The 19,032-nt window shown below is 38.5% G+C and overlaps 1 protein-coding gene across 1 annotated transcript in view; it reads right to left on the bottom strand.

Annotated features, from left to right (window-relative positions):
- Positions 1–19,032, bottom strand: part of LOC144650081 (protein O-glucosyltransferase 2-like) — a 62,565-nt gene that overhangs the window by 21,131 nt on the left and 22,402 nt on the right. The window contains exons 4-6 of the mRNA XM_078509738.1: positions 15,343–15,420; positions 10,071–10,237; positions 150–387 (exon numbers count right to left, since the gene is read on the bottom strand). Coding sequence (XP_078365864.1) covers positions 150–387; positions 10,071–10,237; positions 15,343–15,420 — 483 coding nt within the window. The remainder of the gene's footprint in view (positions 1–149; positions 388–10,070; positions 10,238–15,342; positions 15,421–19,032) is intronic.

Here is a 19,032-nt window from a genome sequence, read left to right as displayed (position 1 = left end):
TACTAAATATTACATTTATAAATAAAATAAATAAATATGTGTTTATAGTGGTCATGCACTTAGCTTCATTTCTCAACGAGATAGCTAGTTTACAGGCATGTCACGGAAACAGAGGAAACAAGAAAAAAACAAGAATCATTAAATCTTACCTTGAAGAAATCAAAGAAGGACATGTGTTTGACTTTGGGACCATATTTGTTTTCATCATATTTGAAGAAAAAGAAGTTTGTAAGTGCAGCATCAAAAAGCTCAGGATTCTTTTTTGCCATCACAACAAGCTTGAGCCGTTCTTCTCGACTGTCACGTCCACGCCAGAATGCTTTGTTAATCTTGTCTGACCACTTTGGACTTCCATTAGACTGGACAGAAAGCATGTCCAAAGAAACTCTAAAATTGAAAAAGTTAACTCTTCTTAATTAAGACGTCCAGCTAGTCTTGGCAACACATGAACATGTAATTTAGCAAAGCAAATTTAATTAGTAAAAAGATATCAGCTACATAATTATACACCAGCACACTTTTATTGTATTAAGATATACAATGTAGATGTTAGGTATTTGTGGGTACCAGTCCATGTATGTGGGTCAAGGTACATGTGGGTTATAAGGTATGCACAAATTCCCATTTCTAAAATTGCATCAAAACAAAAATGATGTCAGCACAATTTGTGTAAGAGGTCATATTTGTCAACAATGTGCTGAATAATGATGAGGTTATGTGAAAAAATTAAGACTCACTCATTTTCATGCTTAAAAAGTGTAAACCTAAAAATAACTTTTTTATTAAAAATAGAAAAAATGAAACATGTATTTAACACAGTTTATTATCATAGTGAGTGTGTACAATAAGCCAGCGAGGCATAATGAGCCACGCAAGACAGAAATCCCAATAAAAGGCAAATTGCAAGCTACCTAAACAGAACATTACTAATTATAGGCTATACCCAGAGTGCTATTTAGGCTAAGCAGAGTGCTATTTTGGCTAACTAATGTATCATTTAGGCCAACCAGAATGGCTCACATGACTCACATGGCATCCCTCAACCCAATATAACAGCTAACCGAAAATCAACTGTTCGCTAACTGGAGTGCTGTTTAGGCCAACAGAGGTGTTATTAAGGCTAACCGAAATGGCTCGCTTGCACTTTGTCAGTAGATCAAAAACAATCAAACAGAAGAGCAAGGTAAAGCGTTGTATCATGGTGTGAATATAAATTAGTTTGTGGAAAATAGTATAACAGACAGAAGAAGAAGAATCATTAGTTTTAATTAAAAAATTATAACACTTACAGCAGTTCTTGGACTGATTTACGTGACTGTATTGTTACAATTTGTGACCCTCCATACGAAAACACGTCTTATCAAACATTGTAAATTAGCGAAACCGGGTTTCAAAATGGTTTCCAAAGGGTTTCAAACCCCCCTAACCGGTTTCCAAAGGGTTTCCAAAGGGCTTCAAAGGGTTTCCAACGGGCTTCAAAGGGTTTCAAACGGGTTTCGAATGGGTTTCCAAAGAGTTTCCAATGACGTCGACTCACTCGAGTGAGTCGAAGCAATGGTCTTAAGGGTTTCAAAAAGTGACGTCCAAAGCGCTTTAGAAAGGGTTTCAAAACTCGGCAAAGCTGTACGAAACACAACGTCCATTTTACTTAGATAATGTAATGAAAACTACATGTACCTACAGCACGTTGCTCCAACTAATTTCTATAAAAAAATATTGTGCCCATTTATGTTAACCTAACCTTAAAGAAAGAATTACAGCCCTTGCTCTCTCGGACTGTGATAAAACTCACACAAAATTTATAATTCACCGTGGAATGAGCGATTATGCATAAGTTCAAACTTCCGTATGTAAGTGTAAACGGGTGTAGACAAAACGTGCCCCCCCCCCTTTTCTGGACCCCTTGAATTTTCGGAAAAAAATTAATGATTAAAAAAATGGTAAATAAAGGTGACGGGCCTACACGACCCGGGGGGGGGGGGGGGGGCACTCCCATACATGAGCTATATAGGTATGTGCCGCTGTGAAGGGTATGGTTTTCAAGCAGTTTAGTCTGGGATAGGGTATAGAAATCAGAGAGTTTTGGTCTAGAAAAGGGTAGCATTTGCCGGGAAACCGATCGACGGTATGACGAATATAGTCCAGAAACTCGGAAGAGAAAGAGGCTTTCCTAAACGTAAATAAAATCATCGCGGCATCGTTGTTCACAGATGGTTTTCCATTAAAACACTGATAATGATACAGTTCTAACAAAATGCAAGTCTGGGATAGGGTAGGGATTTTCAATGTCTAGTCTAGTATAGGGTTGCAAAAATCAGCTGAACATGGTCTGCTATAGGGTAAGGGCTTCAAATTCCCAGCGGCACACCCCCACCCAAAAATATACCGGGTGCATGCCCCCACCCCCCCCCCCCCCAGGGCTACACGACTCCTACGTTCGTGACATTTGTACCTTTGTTGTTCGATATTAAGTTTGGTCTTTCGACCTTATTTGCTTCTGACTTCTTTCTGAGGGTACTGTTTTTATTTAGAGGCATTATGTATTGAACAGAGCCGTAAGATTGTGGCGAAGGAAGTATTTTATAGAGGTCATTAGTCCGCGCTGCGTGGTTTCCATTTGTAGAGTTGAATGACACCTCTAAATCTGTACTCTGCCACATGTTGTGCTAGTTCAGTTTGTTTTGGCTCAATTCCATTTGCAAGATATGCTTTAGGCTCTCAAAATGTTCACCCTGGAAGGACAAGATCTGAAATGATCCGTGAAAATGTAAACTACTTGCATTTTATTGACGCCGGGCCCGGCATTTTAATCAATACTGTTGCAAGATGTATTGTCTTATCACGGATAATCTTGGTCCGGCTTCGCCAGAGACTGTTTCAGCTTTATAATGAAAAAGCTGAAAGTTGGTTTCAGAGAGACATTCTGTGTTGTAAAGTCTATGCTTCTTGCATTATTTTGGATTGAGCACTCTGTCTTTTTAGCTCGACGTTTAGGATTTTTTTACCTCCCTTTTTTGTTGCGTTACGTTGGCACCACATGATTCAAATATAGATTTGAAATCTTTCACGCGCAAGTCTGTTGACCATTTTGCGTTTTGTATATGCCAGTATATGGTTCAGTTCATGCAAGACCATGGTTTTGATCCTCCATGTGGATCTCCTCAGTTGCCGGTATTTGGTTTTCTTTAGTTGCTAACGCAACTTGTTCATGTGCGAGAATGTTAGACATTCTGCGGCTTGGCACAAACTGTTAATGGTGTTAATCCCTTCAATTCAGGGGCGGATTGAAAATGTCTGGTTTCTATTGGCTAACAGTTAGCCAATGGCGTTCTGCTCTTTTCGATCCTCTTGTGTTGGAAGCTCTAGTGTGTTTCTTCGAAGGCATGTTTCTCGCTTTTTTGAGCACTCTATGGTTTGTTTTAGCGTAGAGATGTTTTTGCTCGCTGGTCTAAGAACAGGTGAGTCGTGTGCCCTGTTTAATATTTTTATTATTATTTTTTTAATTATTAATTTTTTACCAGTGTAAACACAGTTTGAACGAACGCTTCGTTGCTTTGTAGTTTGTTGGATTTTCTTACTAGTGAGTCAAAGCATTTGTTCTTCTAAGGCCGGTATATCAGGAATAAAAATATCGAAACCAATCTTGGACAGTTAGTCCGGCGGATATGTGAAAGTATTGTGCACTTTTTGATAAAAGGATAAAACTTGGCACACTAATACTATAATTCATGGGGAATATTTCAAAGATTATAGGCAACCTGGAAGTGACCTTTGTCAGGCTTATTGATCTAACACCAAATAAACGACGTTTGCTATCAAAATTGCTTTAAAAGTGTTTCTAAGAATTAGAGTGTTCATTTCGCAGCAAAAATTGTGATTTCAATATAGTCATTTATGACCGATATTGACTGAATGACTGTTCTGTCGTGAGCTAATAGTATACAACAATAAAACATATATGGTCAAACCACCACATTTGCACAACATTGTACACGGCAGATTTTCTTTAGTACATCTGCACCGCCCTTTGCATCCTTTAATGCATCCACACTTGACTACAGCACCACAAGCTGCACCAGCAGGGGGCAGGTCCATCCACTTCACCTCCCACTGAGAAGAATCAGTTCGGCGCCTCCAGCTGAATTCGTCTGGGCTGGGTAGCTGTGGTTCTTTAAGGAGAGCCTGACCCCACACATGACCAGCCTGATATCTTGCTCGAAGGACGTGCTGACGTAGGGCATCCTTTGTTGGTGGAATGTTCTCTATCTCCCTGCCTTTCTGTGTGAACAAAGTCTGTCTTGCCTTGTTAACACTGCTCTCAGAACTTTCTTTGTCATACATCTGAATGACGAATCTCTCGATGGTAGGAAGGATCTCATCTATGTGTGCTGCTGCTGGTGTTTGAGCAAGTGTAAGTAGAGCGGGCGTGACATCACTGAACTTATTCCACACTGACCATGCTGTACGTCTTCCTCTTCCTGCAAAACCTGACGTAGTGTCGCACCCGGTGAGTGCATGGAAAGCAGGTAATGCGTCGCACTTGACATATATTGCCCAATTGTCCACCATGAGAGTTGCATCTAATGGAATGACTTTCCTGTTCCAAATGACACAAATAACTGTTCACATGCCAGTTTGTTAGCGGTATTGACAGCGAGAACAACAACATCTGTGCCGACGGTCCTAACCAAGATTTTTTTCAATCCTTGTTTGGCACCATCTACGGCATGCAGTAGCATCCGTGTGTCCGCCTCTTCATGCGTGCAAGGCGAAAGCCCCTGTTCGTTAACTACCTCCGAGCAGCGAAGCTCTTTTCCTCTAGTTTTCACCACCACACCAGGAAAAGTCTCCGCTGTTACAATCATTGTCGCTGAGAAGATTGAAGAGCTCTGTTTTGTTTCCGTCTTCTCGCAGAAACTGATGCCAGTTTCCAGGAAGTTTCTTTCTTTCTTCCACTCTGATGCGCACACCCGTTCCCCTCTTCATCCTTGTGGCCGCCTTGAGACTCGCATCTCTGTAGTCATCAAACACTACATCGACTCGGTGAACAGATTGCGTGAACTGACTTCGTATGTATGTCACAAATTCAATGACATATCTGTGAATGTATTGGACTTGGCAGGTTTAATCATGTTGACTATTGCTGCACCATCGAGAACAATCATGTCCACTTCAGGAACTAAGATGTTCGCTTCCTCAGTTTGCGACTTTGAATTACACAGGAATTGCAGACCTCCGAGACCTATGGATTAGTCGTGGAAATCAGTTTATTTCAAAGGGTTTGCATTGAGATTTTCCAAAGCTGTGGATTCGTGGGAGGAGGAAAGCTAACGACCTTTACGTGAGAAATGAAGACGCCGTTGGGACCGATTTTGGGGCTAAAAATCGCCGCTCGATGGCAGATCGATCGGCATGCCAGTGTTCTGCCTTGACTCCGTCTTAGGAAGGAAGGAACAGGAAAGAGAAAAATCGACTAAAACACCACTTCTAGATGCAAAACAGGCAAGAGGACACAGCAAATGGCAAAAGTAAGTTTATTTTGTATATTTACAGTATTTTAAGCATAAATACGGCAAAATCGACCCAAATCCCAAACAAAGCCTTATAATATTCCCAACAGTCTAGTGTTACGCAACACCAATTTATACCTACCGACCGCTCCAAACATGAGCTTGGGCTGCCTGTGATACATACATACATTAAAGTGCCTATGAAGTAAAAATTAATTGATGCTTATTTGAAATATGTTTACAAATAAAAAAGAATGGCGTTAACCGTTTTGAAAAAATCTTATTTCATTTAGGAGATATTCACGTTTTTGTATTATGCAAATGAGGAAAATGATGACGTCATAAATTGTTCCACTAAAAGATAGATCACAATATCAAGGCTACCCTCCAAGTTAAAGGACCATTTTAGTCGCCATGGCGACTAAAATTTTGGAGCTGGCGACCTAAATTTGAACCAAGGTTGCCACCTGGCGACTAAAATTGAGAGGAATGATTGAAAGTATCAGCTTAATTTGGTGACTAAAATTTTTCACTGGCGACCAAAACTTGAGTAGTTGGTGGCCAAATGGCCACTAAGGAAAAAAGTAAACTTGGAGGGTTGCAAGGATCTCTCTGTCAAAATATAAAAGTCAATTTCCAACCCTTTAAAGTGGGACTGAGGGTCTGGCTTGGAACACACATGATGCCCTATTACCCCTACTCCCCTCATAAGCTTTTTTTTAATGGTTTATTGCAAGCAAAAAAAAGGAAAAGAAAAAGACGGCTACATACAATGTTGTTACTTACAGAACTGAACTTAAAATACAATACAGATACTTAATAAAATAATAGTTACGATACTTGTTAACAATGCTTATATATAATGCTTGCTAAGTTTGATTCTTTTACTGCTAAAGTTCGTGTCTTTTCAAACATTACGATATTCACAGATAAAGAAGCTATACCTACATTTAAGACGAAAAGTAGCAAAAAGGAAAAAAGTAAATAGATGAGTTCAAGGCGACTACAAGGACAGATTGCAGTAAAAAGAGAGCGAGAAAAAAAAAAGAATATAAAGTGCCTTAAAGAATTTCAGCTGAATAAAAATTTTAGATTTGAATTTGAGATTTTGAATTACTTTTTTCGATTGATAGTTTATCTTTTAGAAAGGCTAGGAAGGATTTGAAGTAGAAGTGTTGTTCCCCGGGGGAACTCCCATATGAACGGACGGGGATGCTCGTCGGACATTTTGGCCCCTGGCCAATCTGGGTGTGGCTCGCCTTTCTGCCCCTGTCCACTGTGGGTTTTTGTTTCTTCGGTGTCCCTACGGACCATTTGGCTAAATTTGGCGTTTTGGGCGTTTTCCCCACTCTGCGGCCGTCCTTCACCCCTGCGGCGACGGCATCCCCGTCACTTTCATTGCGGTCCCCCCCCGGGTGTTGTTCATCTCTTGAGGCAGTGTAGATATAATATTTAGCAGTTAGTAAACAGAGGTTTAAACCAAGTCGTAAAGGAAAGTTAATTGTAAAACCATAGATAATGTTTTTCTTGTGTAGCTCAATGGAATCATCATTTTTGACGTTCCACCACGTAACAAAAAGTATCCCAGTAAGTCTGTACATTTGGACAAGAGACAAACAGATGTTTTAGGGTTTGTGTTTGTGCGCATAGGTGGCATTTATCATGATCCTTGATTTTATCTCTGTAAAGGGTTGAATTGGTTGGTAAAACATGGTGAATGATTTTGAATTGGAAAATAGCAAGTAGAGTGTCTTTAGTTACTTTAAAAGGAATGTTGTAGATAGCGCATATTCTGCCATCGCCAAGACCCAATTGCCTCATTCTTCTTTCTGCGGTCGGAGTTTCAAACTTTTTGTTTATAAGAATTTTAGTAGCCACTTTGCATGACAATTTATCGATGTCTATTTTCTGGTTATGATGTGAAGGGCACTGTGCCTTGTTAGTGGAACCTTTTAGTAAGCGGATCCAGCTGGGGGGTATGGCATAACATAAGCCATAGTACTTGAGAAATGTTGTTTTGATTTGGAATTTAGTGTAGAATTCATTAAATGTCAAAAAGTTGTTTCCACAGAAGATACCTTTGATTCGGACGACCTCCGATTCGTGCCATTTTCTATAGTACATGGAGAAGCCTTCAATTTTGATAAAAGTCGAGTTGTTCCATATGATTTCATTAAGTATTTGTTCTTGGTTTCTGGAGTGTGTTGGTTAAAAGTCTGCCAGATGTAAATGACGTCCTTATAAAAGGTGATAGGAATATCTATTTTAAGAGTTTTTAGGTTATAGTTGCATTCAAATAGAAAAGGTCCTCCTAAGTGCTTTAGAAACGATAACGGTATGTGGCTCCAGCATGCGTTATTTTTGCTTTCATGTAATCTTTGTATCCAGGAGACTTTCAATGCTTTGTTTATGGTGTCAAAGTCCGGTAAATCTAAACCACCTTTTTTCTTTGGTCCTATCATTGTCGTGTGCTTGATTTTAGCAGGTTTACTGTTTCAAACAAAATCGGAAATGGTTTGCTTTACTAAGGCTGGGAAGTTTGGCAGAAAAGACAGCATTGATGTGTTATAGATGAGTTTGGATAGCCCAAGGGTTTTGAGTATACTTATTCGGCCATACAAGGTGAGGTTTCTTGGAAGCCATATGTATGTTGAGTATGCTTTTCATTGAACCTATTGAAATTTTTGTTCAAAGTTTTTCTTGAAAGAGACTTCCTTGTTGTACATGTAGGTTAAGTCAATTCCAAGGGAATTTATCGGTTTTGAAGGCCAAGCAATATCTAAGGGAGCTTCAGAGTTATGTCTGAGAGCACCTAGCCACATTCCTTCGGTTTTAGTTTTGTTTACCTCTAGTCCTGAAGAACACTGAAAGGCGTTCAGTATCTCAAATAGCTTTTCAGCTGAAGATATGTCAGAAACTAAGGCAGTCGTGTCATCAGCATATTGCGAAATTTTAAATTTCTTGTCATAAATTTTTATGCCTTTGATGTATTGATTGTTTCTGATAGAATTTGCTAAGATTTCAGCGCAGAGGAATAAGCTTCTTGGGAGTGGATCATCTTTGGTTGGGAAAAAACTGGGGATATCAGTATGAATTAAAACAGGTATTGGCAGCAAAACTGTTGGCATGGCAATGACACTACGGGTGTCATTTTGTGTCTTGTGGTATACATTAATGGTGCCAAGTTTGAAGAACACAGCTCAAAAATTTCCAAGAGATATTCTTGATTCAGTGCTTCATCCTTTTGTGGAACAATAAATGACGTCATCACTTTCCCCATTAGCATAATACAAAAACGCAAATATCTCCGAAACGAAAAAAGATATGGCAAAACGGAAAACACCATCCTTCTTTATTTTGAAAAGCCTTTAAAATGAAAGCCTGGGGAGCAACTAGCGATGCGTAAACCCTTGAGGAAGGGCGCTCTTTCGTTTATAGTGTTTTTGTAGAGGAAAGAATGTAAAGATTCCAGAAACAGTCTTTTGTTCTTGCTGCTTACACCTGTTTCAAGAATTTCGGCGGAACTTGGATGTATGTCGTGGCCAATTTCTGCATGATGTTTAATCGCGAAGTTGATATTTCCATTTGTTCCGGGCTTGTGTTCGGCCCCTCACGATTTCCAGTTTCTTTTCCTTTCCCCAACGTATGCAAATGAGCATGTCCTGCTCCGACACTCCTTTCACATATTGGGATGGACGCGTATGCCTTCAGATTCTCCTGGCTTCTTGGTTGTGTGTTTGTTTTGTTTGATTCGCCAGCTGACACGATGAAGCTCTCGGGATAACCGTTAGCTTTTAAGTCATTAATAACACGTTGTTTCTCGTTTTGTCTTTGCGCAGTTGTTGATGGAAATTATGCACTTAGCTCGGTCCATTAGAGTCTTAACGACAGCTCTCTTGCTTTGCGCTGGGCTGTGTGAATGGAAGTCCAAATACTTGCTCGTATGTGTGGTCTTGCGGTATACACCCACCTCGATCCTACCATCCTCATTAACAGTGTTGTTGCTGTCCAGGAAGGCTATGCTGTTCTTGCCCATATAGTTGTTGTAGGCATCTCCACTGTAAACTGAATGTTGGCGTTTATCGAGTTTAAGTGGCTTTGAAAAACTTCAACACCGTCCCTCTTAATGCACGCATTCGAATCATCGACATAGCGGTGCCACCACTTTGGTTGAACGGGCGAAGTTTCTAACGCTTTCTTCTCAACTTCTTGCATTACAAGCTCTGCGATCACTGCACTGACTGGGGGCCCCAGGGGGGCAACGAGCAATTACGTCAATGGCTCAGCGCACGCTATTGCCTGACACGCGCTATCAAGGTCAAGATAGTGCAAAGGGTACTATGATTTCATAATGTGCTTAGTAACATAAAAGGAAGTGGCTGCATGTATTTGAGGGTTAGCAAATGGACTGATCTTTCCCAATTAAATTAGTGAGATTCATACTGGAAGTACTTCACTAGAAAGATTCCTTGTCAGGTCTGGGCCAAAATCTTGCAGGGGTAATACCTCCCCTCCCCTCATCTCACCTCCTCTTTAATAAATGGTTTGTGAAGCACATACCTTCCCATTGTTTCAAGTGTAGATTCTGTGAGATCATATGTTGGCATGACAATGTCAAAGGTATCATCTGAACCACACCAGGAAAAGACAGGAATTGGATTTGTGTTTAGCTTAACAAGAGGCCAGTCACCAAGGTTGACAAAAAACTCCATGTCGGGAAGAACTACCTATAATAAACAACAATTAATGTACATATATTTATACCTACAGATTTTATCTGTTTTGATAATACATTATATTTGAAGTAGTGAAGAAATTATTCTACATGACACGAGCGTGGGACAAAGAAAAAAATCTGAGTCCCCCACGGGAATCGAACCCATGGTCTCCCAGATACCGGTTGGGCGCTCTAACCAACTGAGCTACGTGAGACTCGCTGTGAGCTAGCAAGGCCATTTACTAGAGCGCCCAACCGGTATCTGGGAGGCCATGGGTTCGATTCCCGTCGGGGACTCAGATTCATTAAGAAATAAAAACGTTACTCTGGTTAAAAATTTTGTAGTAAAATGTTCGTAAAATATCTACATGTCCCAACGTTTCGGCTTAAACTAAAGCCTTCATCAGGGGAAAGTGATAAGTGAATACAAAAAGCACGTTCTTATATAATATGCAAATCGAGAGCTAATGTTTGTCCCTAAAGGCTAAATTTAGAAATTCGTGCGGTAAATGCATGCCGTCATCGCGGTTTAGCGGATTATTGCAAGTGTTAATTTCCCAAGCCTCCAGGATACGTCTTTTGCGCCATTGCTTGTACGTAAGATCTTTGACGATTCCCACGAGATGGTGTGGCCAGAATGAAAACAATGTTCCGCTAAAGCTGACTTGTGTGAGTGTTTGTTTTCAACTGCTTTTTGATGCTCTTTGAGTCGGGTGGAAAATTTTCTTTCGTTTCTCCGATGTAGCTTTTGTCACAAACTTGGCAGGGAATTGAATAAATTGCGCCACGAGTCTGATCTTTTGGCAATGGATCTTTCGGTTTTGGAAACAAATTGCCGATGGTTTGGTGTGGTTTTAAAGCGACTTTGATATTATAATTGCTTAAAATTCGCTTGATTGGTTCCGTAGTACCCTTGATGTACGGCAGAATGCAGAAACCTTTTTTGTCATCCGGTGCAGTTGCAGGCGTTTGTTGAGAAGGTCGTTTCGGTTTGCTTACATCAATCACAAAGGGGACTCAGATTTTTTTCTTTGTCCCACGCTCGTGTCATGTAGAATAATTTCTCCACTATTTATCACCGAGCTTAAAATCTACCATCTTTATTATTTGCTATATATTTGAAGTATTATTGCTGGCTCACCTTAGCTTCTGTGTTATGTATGTGGTTCGGAGCCAAATTTTGGATGTCACATTTAGCGCATGCAATCTTCGATTTTGTATATTTTTATCACGTGATACGATTCATGTTATACGATTGCGTGAATTACCGTTTGTCATAGGATTGTGCGAAGAAGCGTTTTTAAAACTGGGAGATTTGTAAACTTCATCTGCTACTTGTACTATTCAACCAATGTCAGAATAGTGTTGAAAACTGAATATCCTGTTTAATGTTTCTTTGTTGTTACAACCTCTGTTAACTGAAACTCACGTGTAATTTCCAGTTATTGCGTGAATTGCCGTTTGTCATAGGATTGAGTAAAGTAGCATTTTTAAAAGTATTACACTGTTAACTGAAATTCGTGTCTAATTTCCAGTAATGATGTTAAGGGAGATAATGTAAACTTCAGTAAAGATTTTAAGGGAGATATGTAAATTCAACTTCATGTGCTACATTGTACTCTGTATATTTTTATGATGTCATTCCATTGCGTGAATTACCGTTTATTATAGGATTGTGTGAAGTAGCATTTATTAAAAGTATACAGTAAGTAATTGTTTTATTTTTTTGGGAGATATCATGTTAGCTTCATCTGCTACATTGTACTATTCTAGCTATAATTAGTGTTAAAAGCGGAATATGTTGTTTAATGCTTCTTTGTTGTTAGAACCATTGTTAACCAAAATTTGCGCCGAATTTCAAGCAGTTCTACGAAAGGGAACAGCATCTGGTATTCTACAATGGAATGTTTTAATACTTACGTTACAAAAATGCTTCCGATGTTTTTGGTAGGTAGGGGAAAGCATCTGCTAACCTACTATTCAGTTTTCAATACCCTATTGAACAACACTATATTGTTGGGCGTGTTTTGAAGCGAAAGAAGAATGTTCCCTCAAACTACTGAACAATGTTTTCAATTCATTTGTCGACATAGAAAAAAACGCGTTACTTCGCAACCCAAAATAGAAATAGCATAATAAACGGAAACCCTCATTCAATGCCCACGGGTAAAGCTACAATATTTCCTTTTGCGAACATGGAGAAATAAAAAATTTACAACAACAACAGTTTCAAATATTAAGAAACTTTATGCTAAAATAAAATGAATTCCAGAACTCCAAGGGTAATCATCAATTCATATAGCCAGCACTCACTTTCATTATGAAATTCCTAGTTAACTTTTATTCTAGGGGAGGGACACAGGTTTTTCAGTTTTCAGCTGTAAAGTGTTACCCTCATTAAATAAAGTTATTATTATTATTATTATTATTATTATTATTATTATCTTATTATATTATTATTTTATTATTATCAATCTTGAGATTGATAATGTAACCTTGTAACCTGTCACTTTGTAATTTATTTTTATTCAATAATGATCTTATTTTTAATGAATTTTAGTATTAATTTTTATAATGAATTTATGAATTTTACAATGACCTCGGCTTAAGTATTTTATATGAATTTTAGTATTTTTAATATATTGAATTTTAGAATTTAAATGAGTTTAGTATTTTATCATTGTATTGTAGCTTTAAACATATTTTTTTATTACTTGTAAGAGCATTGAGATTTTCATGCAATGCGTGATAATTAAATTATTATTATTACTGGTATTCCAAAGTGAGCAACAAAGATATTAAATAAGATATAATTTTTTTCCAGTTCGATGCTATTTATACATGTATCTTATTTGATATCTTTGTTGCTCACTTTGGAGGTTGGTTGGTTCATCTTTGATATGCCTTAATGTGACTGTGTGATACAGTTATGAGTCATATGTGCCAGTCATCATTTGGCTGTGTGACCGCGTGATGCGGTTCCAGTCAAAAGCCCACATTTCACCCTTGCTCACCACAGAGTCCCAGTAGCTTAGTGGTAGGGCATCCGTCCTAGAACACGGAGGGTCGTGGGTTCAAATCCCATCTGGAACTCGGATTTTTTTCCGAGTTCGATGCTATTTATATCTTGTTTAACTACGGTATTATTATTATTATTATTATGTTAAATTGTATGTTTTGTAAGCTTGATGATTGTAACCTTTGCTTCGTAAAATAATTGTATTTCCTTTTTTGTGCTGTACATTTCTTTTCTGCTGTAATTGTATGTTAAGCTTTATAAAACAATAAACAAATAAAAAATACCTACTGGTAGTCTGCAAAGATCACCTTAAAACACTGCATTTATTTGGCAGATGTTAAAGGAAAACAAGTCCTTAGATATTGCCTTAATTTGAAAGGGATTTGACGCATCTCTAAGACAGTAACAGATTTGACATGAATGAAAGGTTAATCCTTTGACACAAATCAAAGTCATATTTAATGGCACCTTTGATGAACCCAAAAGGTGTATTACTGCAAAGTGCAATTTCCTGTCAGTTTATTGGGTTGATTTATTGATTTACCAATTGTCCAAGACCCAGGGTCAGTTTGTCAAGACACCAGACATAACTAATCGATGATCAGTGACATCAATTGGTAATCAATGAGTAATCGATGGGTAATCAGTTGATTAGTCATTTATTATTGGTGATGATCAATGAGTAATCGATGACTAATCGAAGCCAAAAAATTTTGTGGCCTATCGATTACTCATCGATGATATTGATTACTCATTGATGTAATTGATTGCCTATTGATGTTATTGATAACTCATCGATGAACCATCGATTACTTATTGACTAAATATTATGCTGCGCACAAAAGACACATTTCTTACTTTCTTGTACCATTATTTTTTTTCGTTTGTGATTTTTTATCTGTGTAAGACGTATTTTTCTTCGAAACTGGCGTTTCTGCTGACGTACGTATTACGCCTTCATAAAAGGTCAAATATAAACCTTCTGGTATGTCGAGACGTGAAGTGCTTATCACAAAACAGATGATTCTTAATTGTGCAATATTTCTGATATTTCACTTTACCCAACTCTTTATTCACTAACAAAACAACCTAACACGAACTAACTCGTCTGAAAATGAAACTAACAAGTTCGCGGATAAGAATCGACTACGTGGTTATAGATTTTGCTAGGTTGATGTTTGTTGGGATGTTTGTCAGCAAAGTAAAACTGCTTCAGGGAAACAGCCGGCATAAGCAGTTGCATTAAGCACCGAAATGAGACGATATCGATGAGTAATGAATGAAATCAATGACTAATCAATGCAATCAATGACTAATCAATGCAATCAATGACTAATCAATGCAATCAATGACTAATCAATAACCATTTTTTCCCTCACCATTTTGTTTCTAATCTTATATTATATTGTAGTGCTGCAAATTAATTATTATCTTGTATATTGATTTTGTATTATCTATTTTTTTCATAGTTATATTTTTTGTTAGTGTGGCAAAAATAAATAAAACAAAAAACTGAAATGATAAACTGCCATTTGGCCTTTGCAGTTCGTTTTAAACCACATTTTGAACATAAGGAGAAGCCACGAGCCAGGCGGCCCACACTGCCGGAGCTTATCACGATTTCCGTAGCATTAAGCGGCTAGGAATATTTCTACTCCCCCCTGAATGGGATGCTAGTCCATTGCAGGGTTCCCCCCCAGCATTATGTTGCCGGTACCCATTTATACACCTGGGTGGAGAGAGGCACTATGAGAGTAAAGTGTCTTGCCCAAGAACACAACACAAGTGACCCCGGCTGGGGCTCGAACTCGGACCGCTCGATCCGGTATCCGGCGCACTAACCATTAGGCCACTGCGCCTCATTTGACCTTTGCAATTCGTTTTAAACCACATTTTGAACATAAGCCAAACAAAAAAAAATTAATATGACCCTGGTTTCAATAAAGGAATTAAAAAAATTAAAAATTAATGCGTCCTACTGCCATGGCAATGGAAATGTTCATTAAGCCCCTCACTGAAAATATGGTTTCATTTCCTAATTTTGAAATTAGGATAGCAATATACATTCTCATAATTTGCACACAAAATTAATTTACCTTCCTAGCAAGAGACAAGAGTATGTTATCCATAAACATTGAAAATCCCACATGCTGCCCATAAGTCTTGCGATAAACCTGAAAAGTAGATTAACTGTTAAGAACCCTCTCATAACCGGCATATACTAAACCCAACAACAAACGAACGACCGAACAAACCCCCCCCGGCGCGCCACCCGCGCTCACACAGCACCACGCACCGTCTCCCCCCCTCTCCTCCCTCTCCGGCCTCTTCACTCCGCCTCTCACACTCCGGTGCCTACGTTCACTGGCCTCTTCCTCCCCGTCGCCCTTTGGGCTGTCGTCTCCCCCGTTCGGTGTCCGGCGCGGTCCGGCGCGGTCCTCCCTCATAACCAGCCCAAATTGTTTAGTCATTGTTTAAGGGTAACGTTATAATTATTGTACATGTCTAACTTAATTGATCAGAATTGAGTATAACTAACCATTGTGGGTCGTGGGTGTGGGTAAAAGTTGTGGGTAGCAAAAGAGTCTTATACAATCATATAAAAAACGGTTTGATTAAATTTAAATATATGTAAAATATCAAAATGATGTAAAAAAATAAAGAATCAATAAGTGCTTGGAATTTTGCAATCAGAATCTACAAAAATTGATAATTTTGCTCGCGACTGAACTAAAACTGAAGACTTCCGATGATATCAATGGAAAATTCTGAAGTCATCCGAAAACTCTTAAGAATTACCCAAACATATAACCAAACATTTTAAGAAAGCTTCCGATCATATTGCCGAAGTCCTTTGTCTGAGCAAAAAACAATATTGGCCGTGTTCATACTAGAGACGTGTTACATGTCCGGACAAACATGGGCACATTTTGCTGTTTGTCTGGTTACATGTCTCTAGTATAAAAATGGGCACAAGATATGTTACATCTAAAATAAATACTCTATGTTTATTTATATTTACGGTAACTCAAGGTGGGGGGGGGGGGGGGGTTTTTTTTTTTCCCCCCCACTTTTTTTTTTCCGCCTAATTTAAAAAAAAAAAAAATTTATAAATTTTTAAATAGGGAAAAAAAAAAAAAAATAGGTACAAAAAAAAAATAAAAAAAAACAAAAAATGCAATTCAAATAAAAGCAATACAAATAAGCACAAAACTTTTGAAGAGGAAGGCACAAAATTATATGCAGTGTGTTGGGTGTTGTTTTAATAAGGGCACATTTTTCTGTTTGCTCTCATGCCATTAGCTCTCAAAATTCCAAATGTGTGGTATACAAAGATTGCAGTTAAAATGTTTACTGCAATATTTCCAAGCCTGAATCCCACATCTTGTCACTTTGGCCAACAAGCAAGGTTATCGCATCAATTTTATTAGTAAACCAATCAAAAGCGTCCTTTTGTAACTGCGCAAAGGGGGCCATTAAAATTCCTCAAGGAAAAAATGCCGCTCAGTCTGCAACACAGAATGTCACGAAATGTTTTTTTTTAAATCACCGTTCTTGTTGGGTGCGGTGAGGGGAGCGTGCCGCAACTCAGAATAACATAAAATTTTATATTAATTAACATGTGAATATTGTATTTATGACTCTTTGCTCCCGTTGTCCTTTTTTTGGACGACTTTGAAAAACTTTTTGTTATAATAACCGGAGATCTTTAGTTTAAGTCCATTTACAAGCGATTTATCTGATCGCGAAATTCTAAGCACTGATCATGCTCCATTTCATATTACTTATTTCTTTAATGATTTTACTTTATTTAAATATTTTAAAATTATTTTAATTTAATTAAACCGTTTTGTTTAACTGTGTTTAAAAGATTTTGGTGTGGATGGGTTTTTCGCAGTGTTCTTTGTTTTCCTGACATTCCAACACGTTTGTTGAGCAGAAAGGGCTTTGGAGAGTCCTTTGGCTGGGATGAATCTTTGCGTCAGACTAGCCATGAACGAACTATTTTATCTCAAATTTTTGTTCATTTTTTTTTTTATGACGTTTTTTCTACCCACATCTTTTACCCACACCCATGATTTCCACCCACAACAGTTGGCTATACTCATCAGAATTACATGTCCTCAGAAACAACAAAGATTTGAAGATGACATTTAAGAACCATTTTGCTGATCTTGATTATTGACAATTCAGGAATATGTGTGAACATGGAGCTCACACAAATGTGTGCAGAAAAACAGCAGATATTAGTATCAAGGAAAAGCTCAGCAAGCATAAAAAAATGGATGCTCTTGCAGAGGATGCCCTCAACACACTGTGCCACACCTTTGACATGCCACACACGTTAAGTTTGTTGGTGGAGCTTGATACCCATTCTTTGAAATCCACAAATAATTGATAGTAGCGTCTGGGCATTTTAAAAGCAAATCACACGAACTCTGTAGCAGTAGCCCAATATTCTAACTGGACTTCTCCTGCTGCTTTGCTTTTTTTTTTTTTTTTCTACATTGCTATACATTGTGATCGATACAATTTTCACTTGTCAACACTTGGCTTCTCTATAATCTAAATATACATTGTATGAATGTATGAACATTGTATAAATTGTATGAACAGAAAAACAGTAAACACAGGTTTTTCCTTTTTTCTGGTCATTTATTTTTAACTTCTGATAACTCAAACTCCCAATAACTTGAACCTTTTTCAATTTCCTTTGAAGGTTCAAGTTATCGGGAGTCGACTGTATTTAGAGTTAAGTTCAGTTTGTTGGTTGCTAGTTTGTTTCAATTTGCTTGTTGGTAGTGGTAATGGCCTCCTTCGCTCATTATTGACAATGGATGATGCACCCTAGGAGTTTAATGGTTGTTGTTGTAGGGATATGGCTGGAGCATTGTGGGCTGTGGCCAATGAGACCAATTTGGGAATGGCAGTCCCTGCAGCAGTGGATGCAGACATGCCTGGTCGAGTAGTCGTTGCCACATTTATGCCATCTGTCTGGATTTCTTCTTCTCAGCCAGGTTTTGAATCTTCTCTTCACCCAGCTTCAGTTGCTTCTCAAGTACTGTATATGCACCACCTGTTGCAATCTGCTGCTACCTCCTCCTCATGTTGCACCTGCAAACATATGGTAGTGCAGCTAGGGAGGGCCAACAGATTGCTTGCCAGAAGTTGATTCGCTATAAAGGATATCCTTCAGAATGCGGCCATCCTCCATCTGGCACACATGGCGGAGCTAGCATGGCCTGCAATGTCTGAGCAGAGTGTACATGGTTGGGAGGCCAGCACAGGAGAGAACCAGGGGATTTGGTGCTTGGTCACTCCAGTGAATTCTGAAAAGCGATGAAGAAAGGGCTTGTAAAAGCTGTTTAGCTTGTGTTCTTATTTTGCAGGCATGATCGTCAATGCCTTGCTTCTGTACAGGAATGTGCTGATGATGCAGGCATTGTACACTGCCATCTTTTATTGGAATTTGTAATATCTAGAGACAGATTGCATTCTGGGAAAGTAAAAAGGACCATGAGGAAAACACAGCGAATATTTGTTTGACTGCAAAGAGCTACAATGCAGATAGTTAAATTAAAAATTGAGATTATTACACTGGGGATGAGGATTTAAATAACAAAAAGTAACACCACAAGATCGCCCTAATCATCGATCCAGCCCTCGCCACAGCAGAAAAACCATGCAATCTCGGCGACAATCCCTCAAAGTACCTGGAGAAATGTAAATAGTGGTACAAACACACAAGCCTACTAGCAGACTCAATTGGTGTCAAAGACAAAACC

The sequence above is a fragment of the Oculina patagonica genome, chromosome 4, assembly GCF_052425735.1.
Source record: "Oculina patagonica isolate OP01 chromosome 4, crgOcupat, whole genome shotgun sequence".
NCBI lineage: Eukaryota > Metazoa > Cnidaria > Anthozoa > Scleractinia > Oculinidae > Oculina > Oculina patagonica.
This window is presented reverse-complemented; position numbering and strand designations above follow the sequence as displayed.